At 46.1% G+C, this 10,900-nt stretch overlaps 2 protein-coding genes across 2 annotated transcripts; both read left to right on the forward strand.

Annotated features, from left to right (window-relative positions):
• Positions 1 to 1,412: 1,412 nt before the first annotated feature.
• PtA15_6A426 (uncharacterized protein) lies at positions 1,413 to 2,716 on the forward strand (the record flags this gene model as incomplete). The annotated part of the gene is made up of 2 exons (XM_053170130.1): positions 1,413 to 1,495; positions 1,672 to 2,716. 2 exons carry the CDS (start codon positions 1,413 to 1,415, stop codon positions 2,714 to 2,716), a joined length of 1,128 nt encoding a protein of 375 aa, XP_053021352.1.
• A 2,935-nt stretch (positions 2,717 to 5,651) lies between these two features.
• PtA15_6A427 (uncharacterized protein) lies at positions 5,652 to 9,448 on the forward strand (the record flags this gene model as incomplete). The annotated part of the gene is made up of 4 exons (XM_053170131.1): positions 5,652 to 5,877; positions 5,960 to 5,998; positions 6,090 to 6,411; positions 9,067 to 9,448. The coding sequence occupies 4 exons, from the start codon at positions 5,652 to 5,654 to the stop codon at positions 9,446 to 9,448; spliced, it is 969 nt and encodes a 322-aa protein (XP_053021353.1).
• Between the last annotated feature and the right edge of the window lie 1,452 nt (positions 9,449 to 10,900).

The raw sequence follows: 10,900 nt of genomic DNA on the forward strand, positions 1-10,900 counted from the left end.
GATTGATTCCTGCCAAGAGGAACGGAAGTAATCAATATCGGCATAAGAGTTAGGTTTGCGTGCTCTCTATAATACTGATGGTAACCAACTCACCTGTTTTGGATTGTTCCAATGGCCGGATGAGATTGTTTCAATGATCCTTGGCTGCTGGGGTGGATTTGGCGGTGGAGGGGAGATGTATGGATTCGATGGGGGTGGTGATTCGACGGTGGTGGGTTGGTGGTGGCAGGCTGATGTGGATCGGTGGCAGGCAGCCTTCCTGCGCCCCCCCCCGGGATCCCCCGAGCACGGTCCGCGCGCACGGCTATCAACGCTGCGGAAAACGCTAGCCGCTGCGGCACAAACTCCCAGAGTTTGCGGCCGAAGTCGCAAGCTCTTCTGGGCTAGCCTAACACAATCCCCTCGTTCCAGGGGCCGAAGGACCGGCGCGCCGGGGGCGCCTCGCGAAGCGAGCCTCTGGAAGAGGGGCTTGCAACTTAAGTGCCCGTCCTGGGGTGAGAGATTTCCCATTTTCGCTGTATTTTGGGTAATATTCACTTCAACCGTGGATGGCGTCTTCATCTGAGCTCCCCCTCGGATGAGATGCACATTTCCCAGCAGGCGGGCATCTTGCCTTCCTGCTGGTATTTTTTTTATTAAACATTCTTTAGAAAAATATCACTTTCCTGAGACTTGAAAGCTCTTGAAAGCTGGAGCTCAGCTCGGAGCAGGAAGGAATGGGAATCCACATGGAGCTGTACTCTAGAAGATACAGCCCATCAGTTTTTTTTTTCAGATCATTGACGGCCGCAATTCATGCAAGGATGGAATGCATCCGACTGGCGGGCTTCATACAGTGCAAGCCCTGAACAATCTGCCGGTCACTCGTCTCAAAAATGTAAAACTTCAAAGGGCCATGGCCACCGGATGGTTTGCTGGATTTTATCCATGCTTGGGCATGGGAAGGGCCGGATGTAGGCCTTTCAATTGGTGTAACAGGCCTCGGGAAATTCCCTCTGCAAGATAGGGAACAAGCGGAGGCAAATTCCTCCCACCTAAATTTGAAAACCGCTCACGCCAAAAGTCAGGGATACCCCACAAGCCCCTCTTTCAGAGGCTCGCTCCGCGAGAGGCGCCCGGCGGTGTTTCACCCGCCTCCCTCTGAAACGAGGGGCTTGTGTTAAGCTAGTCTTCTGGGCTAGCTGTAAGTTCTTCCCTGTTGAGTTTGTTTTGCCTGATTTCCAGGCCAAAATTCTGATCGCGTCCCTTCGGGCACGGGGTCAGCCCCCCGACCCTCCGATCGAGAGGCTTACACTCGCTTGACCCAGAACACGAAACCAGACAACCCACGAAGAAAGAAAGACTCCCTACAGCCCCGCCAGACAACAAACTTGAAACCGCGCGTCCAAGAACCGGGCAGGGCGCCAGATTCGATGGCCGAGACAGATCAACGTTCGACTCCGAATGCGGACTCCGCGGCGAGGCTGATTCTGGAAGCCATCCAATCCGCATTGCAGTCAGTCTTTACCGACGGCCTTCATCAATAAATCAAAAAAAAAAAAAAAAATCCAGCTTGATCTGGGCCATGATTGTATTTCCTCGGCCTGGAGTAGCGTGATTTTGACGGTGGGATAATCTTTCTTTTCAGTGTACTGATCAAAGTGCCCGACCTGCCCCATTACGTGTATTCAGGACAGTGATAATCGATGGGACGCGATATGCTAGCGACCTCAAGGGGACTGAGAAGATGATCGAGAAGACCGAGCAAAACTTGAAAAAAGAGCCGAACAACGAAATCCTCTTGAAGGAACAGGAACGCAAAAAAGCCTTCCGAGATGAATGTCTGGAGAAGATCAAGAATGTCTCTCATCAGGTCGCTCAACAACTCTATGAAGTCTGCCAACAATCATTCTCCGAATCTTCCAAAGCTCCGTCCAGGGAGCCCGACCCTCCGTCTGGCCAGCGACCCCCTGATCTTGATCGCCCTTCCCAAAAAGAACTCGAGACCTTAGCTGATCATACGAGGATACTGGAAAAGCAAATCAAAAAGAGCGAAGAAGAGGTCGAACGACTGCGTGGTGAACATCGTCAAATGATCGAAAACCTCCAGCAACAACTTGCCGCCCAAGATAAGGAGATTCGAATAATCAAAGAACTCGTCCAGTCCTCAACCCCAGCCCCTCAGTCTCGGCCAGTATTAGCTACAGATGCGATGGCGATCGATGACGAGACCAATCCTAAGGAAGAGAGCCCTAATCAGTTGACGGAACGCCCGCATGATCCACCAAGCAATCCACAGATTCACAGCCATCAGGCTGCTATCAATCAAATGATCATCGAGATCACCAATCTGAAAGCCAATGTAGTCACCACGCTGACCGAAGAGATCCCCGGCAACGTCCAGCGAGCCGTCCGCATGATGCAGCAGGATGTCCAATCGATCCTTCAGACCACGAACAGTAACTACATCAAACACCTCACCGACCTTGTCCGAGACTTGGTAGAGGGCTTCGAAAGCCGTCTCGGCGCCCTAGAATCTCTTGCCAAGCAACTCCCTTCAACTAGCACCCCTAACCCCTCAGGCAAACTCTGCCTCACATCAGCCCCCACTGATACCCCCTCAAACTCCACCTCCACTACAAAAGATCCACGCCTCCTCGTTCGTCGATCCGCAGTCCAATCCTCTGAAATTAAACCTGCTGAAAATGACTCCGCAACCAGCTGTAAAACTCAATAACTTCAATGACCTGCGCGACTCTTAGGCTTCCATCCCATCACATTATTATATATATATATATACATATATACATATATACATATATATCCTAATCCACTCCTCTCCTCGAGCCCTTTATTTCACACGTTTCATAATGGCGAACAGGATACCATCTCAAGCGAGTTTCTTCACACTATCTTATATCAGAAGAACCCACTCATGAGCTTGTCTAACAATGCTTCGCTCTATTCAATCCATAATTTATGGTAGGATACATACAATCCTTGTTTATTCATTTCTTAGTTGAGGTTCGAAGGGTGGAACCATGTAGAATAATTCACACTCAGATATGTTTTTTACAATTCCATCGTGATCTATCAATTCATTTACCCGGAGCTTCTGGTTGTCTGTAAATATCCAATCCATTTTGCTTGTCTTAGAGAATCCAAGAACCTTGGGTAATCTATCCTGTTTGTTGTTGTCATATTTATTTTTACTTCTTGTAATTGGGAGAATATTTTAATTTGGACCCTTTCCACAAGAGACATTTGTCTGGTGTTATGTCTGCTTTCCGAGCTTTCTGGTACAAAAGAGGGGTTTGACAGGCCCAAACGATGTATTTGAATCCAGTGCAATCTTGAATCAGGTTCAAGTGACTCTATTAGCTTCACAGCTTCAGCCTTCCATGGACATACTTAGGCTGTACCATAGGGCATGAAAATTGAAATTTTCCAAATTTATTTGCCTCCAAATTTCTTGGGACAAAAACTGAGCCTGGCCAAAATGTAGGCTTGAGCCCAAATGTGAAGAATTTCAACATTTGAACCCTCCGCTAGTTTTCAATTTTTGTGTACATGGCAAAAAAACTTGAAATTTCTCAAAATTGAGGCCCATGGTACAGGCCCTTAGAATGACATTGGAACTTGGCAGCGTGCCAAATTTGCAAATATGGTGGTGAGATATGAGGCACCAAAAAGGATATATGCTTAATGAACTTCTCCATTGATTCCAGCTTGATTCCTGAGCGCGCAGCAAACAAGCCAACTCCTTATATATAAATAATAAGTCATCCATCCTAATAGGGGGGTTCACAATAGGATTTTAATAAAACTTTAGAGCCCATTTTAAGGACTTTGTGAACCAATTTTCAGAAAACGTAGAAGTTGCTCTGATTGCCAAGGAACACCCAAATGTGAACAGCTTAAAAAAATTCCAAAACATTGTTCATAAAGGCCTTAAAATGAGCTTTGAAATTTTATTAAAATCCTATTGTGAACCCCCCTAATATAGCCTTCCATCTGGCCCGTCAAGATCCTGATCTTGCGGCCAACATTTATCAAAATGCACTCTATGTGGCCTTTTCTGACGTTCATGCTGATTGCGGCCATACACCTGTATGTTGCTTGTGCTGTCCCGCTTGGCGGCCAGAGATAACTTATTGACAAGAGTGTTGAAGGACGCAATCCAGCATATTAGCACTGTTCACGTAAGAAATCTATGACCATGTGAGAGATATACATCAGCATACTTTCCCAGCCAAATTGGCTGGCACAATGGGATAAACTTTATTTCAATCTTGCTGATGTTTAGCTTACGTGAACAGTGCTATTACTATTGGAAGCCCCCCGTTCCTGCTTGCATCTCGACATCGAGTAAACAAGTATATGTATTTGTCAACGCTATCCACAATTCCTGCGCTGCTCCAAGCTTTTGGATTCTCAAGCAAAGTGATCGTGCCAGATTTGTGAGGTATAAAATGCCATTGTTGGGCGGCGGTCGATCGAGCAGGGCACGGCGTCATGCAGTGGTTGATCTGCGGAGGCCGAGCGCGTGGATGAGCGACCTTGGTGGGTGCACCGATTGCCAGGTGCGCTCTGCTGCCTGCATGGGCTGGAGGGATCGATTATCGGGTGCTTGCTTCGGCTGGGGCAGTTCTGAGAGGTGAGGTGCGGAGTGTGTTCTCGACCACCAAACCAATAGGTCTGGACTCAGTCTCCAGACCTATGGTTGATGATTGATTCTTAGTCTGGAGAAGCCAGCCCAACTGCAAAAGAATCAATCATCAACCATCGGAAATCCCATCGGCCCGGCACCATGTTCATCATCGTGGACTCGACTGCTCCCCCTGGATTGCTCAACTCTCAAAACGCAACAGCAGTGCATGGGTGTACCAATTCCTTTTGCTGAGTTACATAACCACCCTTTAGAAATCCATTCCATCTTCTGGATGCTCTGTTAACCCACGTTGCAACAATAAGGACACGACCCACCAGAAAATCAATCTGGGGCATGGTAAAGAAGATTGTATTCAACCTGCGGAAGGTGTAAACCTACGTAAACATAATTTAAAACTCCTTAGAATCCTTTACGATACATGATCCCAGTTTCAGGCTAAGATAAAACAAGTTGCAATCGTAATCTGCTTGGGTGCTCTCGAGTGCGGACCGGGTGTATGGTACATGAGGGACCCAAGATCCCAAGCTGGACCACAAACAGTAGCACTAGCCGACCATCATTGCTCTGATCAATCATCATGTGGATTCCTGCTTATTTACTTCTATTTGCCTCAATTAGCCAGCTCATAAGCAACATCAATGCCTCCCTTGACAGCACCGGATCAAAAATTTGGCTTTGTGAGAGTCGATTGTTAAAAGATCAGGAGAAAGAGCCGGCACTGGGATTAACATTCAGCACTCCCGGGTTCTGGAGCACTTTCGACTCCTGTAAATCGCCCACAGGTATGTTCATACCGAGTTAGACTTCTCAAAGAATCCTCCTACCCACCACTTACTTGATCATCTTTTTCTCTTGACCCTAAAACTTGACCTTGTCTCATGAAGAAGCAATTTCCATATTCACAGGACAATTCTCCAGCACTCCATTAAAGAAAGAGTACCTCTCTCACCACATTAAACTTTTGAAATCGGTGTTAAACTATCTTCTGCGGCACGAATCCATGTCTCTGGCACATCTGCAGGAATGGTGTCTAGCACTCGAAAATACAGTTATTCGACCCCATCAGACATACGGAATGCTTTCTGATTCAATTATCTATGCTTTTTACACTCTGCTGCTGAAGCACCACGACGATGCCCAGTTTACGGAGAGCATGAATTCTCGACTGACCGAGCTTTTCTTAAGTGCAGCCGCGTTCCCAAATTCAGGGATCCAATGGGCGCAAGGTCTGTTTTTACAAACAAATTTCTTTTGCTTTCTGGATGACATTGACTCACTAAAATCTTATCTGGCACATAAATCTTTCAGAGCTCCATTGCCCCAACGAAGGTCTCAGTAAGAATTTCCGTTAGTCATCCAAACTGCACATCAGAAAACAAAGTAAGACTTGCAATTCTAATCATCTTTTATATTCTACATCAACCTGGATATCGGGCAGGTATGTGGGATACTCTCCAGTGGCAGTTAATCGGGGAGCCTGAACCAAGGTTAAAACCTCTAGTGGACGCAAAAAATAAGAATGACTATACATATATTATCGAAAATCTCGACAAAGTCATTGGAGAAATCTTCTCGAGTCAGCCTGCGAAAGACCTATCTGCTCAGACCAGAGTAGCCTCGATAGCTGTACTTTCTCATTTTCTGAAGACAAATAACGAGCCTACCAATGCCAAAGCAAATGAACTCATGAATTCACTCGTATCGAACTCAAAAGGCGCCTACTTGTTATTCAATCATGAACGAACTCTACTTTCAGTCTCGTTAGCTAACTTCGAACCAATGCATTTCACGTCTTCAGCAAAGATCAAAATAAAAACAAGAAAGGATTATCAACTGTGGAAATTGGCGGGGGAAGGGCAGGTGCCACCGAGGGATATAAACTATCCGTGGAGGGGGGACCTTCTTCCGCAAGCGTAGCCGTGCCGTTGACTCCTGGGACACCGGTTCCAAGATCAGCGAACCCTCGCCGTTCGAATTGGCTTCGACTCTTCAGTTTCACGACCTTCACCCTCCGAACGGGTTGGGGCTCTTCCCTCTTGAAATCTTCGCCTTCGTACTACTACTAGGCTTGGGTATCCTACCAGCACATTCACCACTTCCGCCGCCGCCATCCAGGACAACAATGGCGCCGCATATTCCTTCATTTTTTTTTGATAGTCTTTCCTTTTGTTTGAGGCTTTAGCGCCTGCGGTTTTTCTGTACCTGTGGGTACCTTCAACACACACTGGTGTTGTTCCTCTGTCCCTTCTTGTCCCAGGCGCCTCAAGAGTTGCCTCTTGAGTCTGGGTAAGTTGAATCTAACCTAATAATTCTGGATTAAGATAATCCACCATAAAGATGTACTTGATCTGGAGGATCACCCTCAGCTATTGAACTCCCCAACTGGGTGCCTGGCCAACCAAGCAGGCAACACCTTTCTAACTATTCGGTGCGAATGAATTTTTGGCTTGCCCCCGGGAGGAATATGCGCCTCCTTGCCGAGGACCTCGGTAAGCAATTTTGCACACATTCGGCGAGGATAGATTCTCTTCCGTTCGCCCGGGAGGCTTCCTCTTGGGCGTGGAAATGACACCTGCTTGCCAAGGTCTAGGAATCATCTCGGCCAAGCGGGCACATGTACGTATACATACTTGGGGCTTCTTCCGCTGACTGGGCGTGATTCCGAGGAAGGTCCCTCTGAGTAGTTAAAAATTGTACCCGCTTGCCATTGGATTGCTCAACTCTCGAAACAAAACAGCATCGCATGGGTGTACCAATTCCTTTTGCTGGGTTGAGCCGCGTTTGCCAATCCATTCCATTTACTGGATGCTCTATTCACCCGTGTTGCAACAAAAATGTGAGGACCGGCCTACTATTCAGTTAGCTATATATAGGCTATGAAGTTTATCCGAGAGGCTAAACTCGCCGAGTTCTTGAATAGTAGATTGATTTGGCTCTACAATAAGAACCTAATGACATAGAATATCTCGGTGAGAAAAAGAAAGAAAGAAAGGGAAAAAACTTTGAGAGAGAGAAAAACATAACCATCCAAAAGAACAACAACTCTGATGACGCAACAAGAGAAATACGTCATCGCCATGCAGATCGCATGACATCAGGTCGATCCAATGAGCAATCGAAGCTAATTGATCTAAACACATGATAAGTCAGCCAGATAAAACGGACAAAAGTCCGAATTATCATCCAAGTTTGTTACAAAATTAGCCTATCATACTATCTTCGAAAAGTATGTAATTATTTGGAGATATTACCCGTTTTATTACCTTTCTTACTTTTCAATTCAGCCGCTTTCCTAAAACTGTTCAAATAATTGTCAGCTGAAGAAGGAATATGCGCTTGCGCAACCCATGTATCCTCTCCTGGAGTAGAAGACCACCATGAAATCAAATACTCATATTTACCCTTCTTTACGCTTCGGACATCTAACACCGCTCTGATCTGAGTCCAATCCACAACTTTATTGTTAGCGTAGTAACCATCTTTTATCCCTAAATTTGTCACGCACCCTTCCACAACGTTGGGGCTAACATAACAAGTTAGTAAGGAAACATTAAAAACGGGGTGCAGTTTTGGATAATCTTTAGACAGGTCTAACTTTACTGCATTCGGCCCAATCATCTTTAACCCTCGGAAAGGTCCAATGTACCTGTAGTCCAATTTTGAGTTAATGCGCCATGATTGAATGAATCCAAGTTTATTAAAGACACAGTTTTATCTGAATTGTAAAAAACCAGATCAAGGGTTCCCCCTATAAAATAACAAAAGAGAGAAAAAAAAATCAAGGGTTTCCCCTTATGTAAAACTTCCAAAAAATGACAGCACTAATCTCCATACAATAATCATTCAAAAAAAAAAAATCTCAACCTAGCCCCCCAACAACAGCAGAGCTGTGTACTCAGGCTCACCCCCCAGCCCGCGTCTAGCGCGCGGGTCAAAAGGGATGGACATGAAGGCCCCCGGCCAGCAGCTAAGGCTACGGACCCGTGGGGGGCCCACTCTTCGCCCCTCAGACTGCGCATGTGCAACAGCGGAGGGGTTGAGGGCAATGGATAGCTGGAAGTGCAGCATCTCCAATCACCCTGGGGGATCGATAGTCTCAAACACTGCCTCTCTTTTAAGCAGTTTGTTCCTCGCTGCGTTGCTAGACTCGCCGCCGCCATTTTCTCAACTCCCTCTGAATCAAATTCACCGTTACCCTTGCCATGACATTGTACATATCCACCATCGCTATCTGCAACCCACCGACACACCACCCTATCATCACTGTGCACTAACAAACCACCGTGGCGCAACCTGACTCAGACTTGTACGTCACATCTGCCGTTCCTTTGCCTCACATTCCTTTCCCCTGTCAATGCTTCCCCATTTTTCCGCTGAAATTCCTCTGAAGCTCCATATTTGCCCCGCTTGACCAGCTCCTTCCAAAACCAAAACCAAAACGGGCCGCGCAAGTCAATCAGCTTTGGCTTGACCAAAGGGTCCAAGGGTAGCGGAAGTTCGCATTACCTTGGTAGTAACATGGGTGGCGAGATGGCTCGTTGTTGGATCAGCTCGGCATTGAATCAGAGCCTCTCTAGCAGAGGGCTACACGAGACACAGATGAGGATGTCTCAAGCTACCACCTCTTCGCCGAGGCAGATGACAACGGATCGGACGATCAAACCGCCTAAATTGCCGGCCCAAGAGGGCAGTTCGAATTTGGAGTCCGCCAAGTCTGAACCCCTCAAGCCTTCTCACCCGCCCTCCCAGACTTCTCCTCCAAAGCCACCATTAAAGGAGAAAAAGAAGTCGTGTTGAACTAATTTTTGCTCTGTGCAGGGACTTGGAAGAACGGACTGAATTCAGCTCCTAGACAGCTCTGCAACGCACAAGGGCCAACCGACGCCCTTGACACCCGCGTCCACCCCGCCGATCTCGCGCACATTCAGCTGTATGTCACTCGACGCGCGAGCCGACCAGTCCGCCGCCGACCCGCTCTCGCATCGCTCTCTTGTCTTGACCTTTAACAAGCTCCCTCCCACCCACAACGCATCCTTTGGCTGTGAATGTGTCGCACCCAACAACAATATCTGGAAAATTTTGCTTGCCTGTCCCCATCACCCTTTCCCACTCACCCCCTCCACTTGAAGATGTTGCTTGAGAAAAGTGCTGCTCTTGAAGTAGTGCTCAAGTGAGCCAAGCCAGTTGATCAAAAATTGTTTTTTGATTGTTTCTTTCTGTATTCTCATGATTATTTTGTTTTGCAGCCACAAATTTATGAGAGGTCAGCAATTAGGTAGATGGTAAACAAAAGAAATAAAGAACATACACCAAAACCAACTGCCTGTGAGACAGCAAAAGAATGTCTTTTGTTTTTCAGTTGTATCCAGGATCATGTTCCTGGAGAGGTTAGCTGTGCACAGTAGCAAGCATGAATTCTAAAGGTACCAGCCAAACTTTATCTCCAGTCATAATATCCATATACAATCATCTTAGGGAAACTAAGGACACCTACATACAATTGAGCCCTCCTGCTATACCACCATGGCTGGGACACAAGTGCTCAAAGCTAAGAGATTCTGGGCTATAAGCAGGTCCTAGAAAATTTGGAATGATTAAAAAAATTCATGCTTGGGAAGGAATTATTTTTGGTGAAACTTTTCTATAATTAATGGATGGTTGTAATAGAGGGGGGCCAGCCTTGCAAGGAAAACCTGATGTGTCTCAGGGATATTGGATATATTTGTATGAAGTTACACTTGGAGGCTAGATGGGGGGGGCATGAGATTTGAATGCCGGGGAGACAAGGAGAGTAAATAGAGAAGGTGAGTCAACTGAAGCTAAATTTTGCAGCGGCAAAGCTGCCTTGACCTCTATAATTCTGAATACCAAATTTGTTTCATAAAAATTTGATCATACAAATCAGTGAGAGTTGAATTCAAATCACAAAATCATAAAATCATGACACTTTTGAGTGATAAATTTTTATGTACAGTTCTGGAACTTTGCTCTATTTTGAGTTTTTGGTTGGAACCTATTTTTTCAGCTTAAATACGATTTTACGCAAGGCAACTTTGAACACCCTCTAATTAGGAAACTAATGTTAAATTTACCAATGTAAAAAGGGATAATGGTGAACTGTGTAATTAATTTGTAGAGGCCTAACACTGAATTTGCAGCGGCGAAGCCGCCTTGGTCTCTAGTTTCTGTAATAACAAAACTTCATCACCCTCCTTATATATAGGGGAGTTCTGCTTGCCAAAATTATAA

This window comes from Puccinia triticina, chromosome 6A (assembly GCF_026914185.1).
Source record: "Puccinia triticina chromosome 6A, complete sequence".
Lineage (NCBI taxonomy): Eukaryota > Fungi > Basidiomycota > Pucciniomycetes > Pucciniales > Pucciniaceae > Puccinia > Puccinia triticina.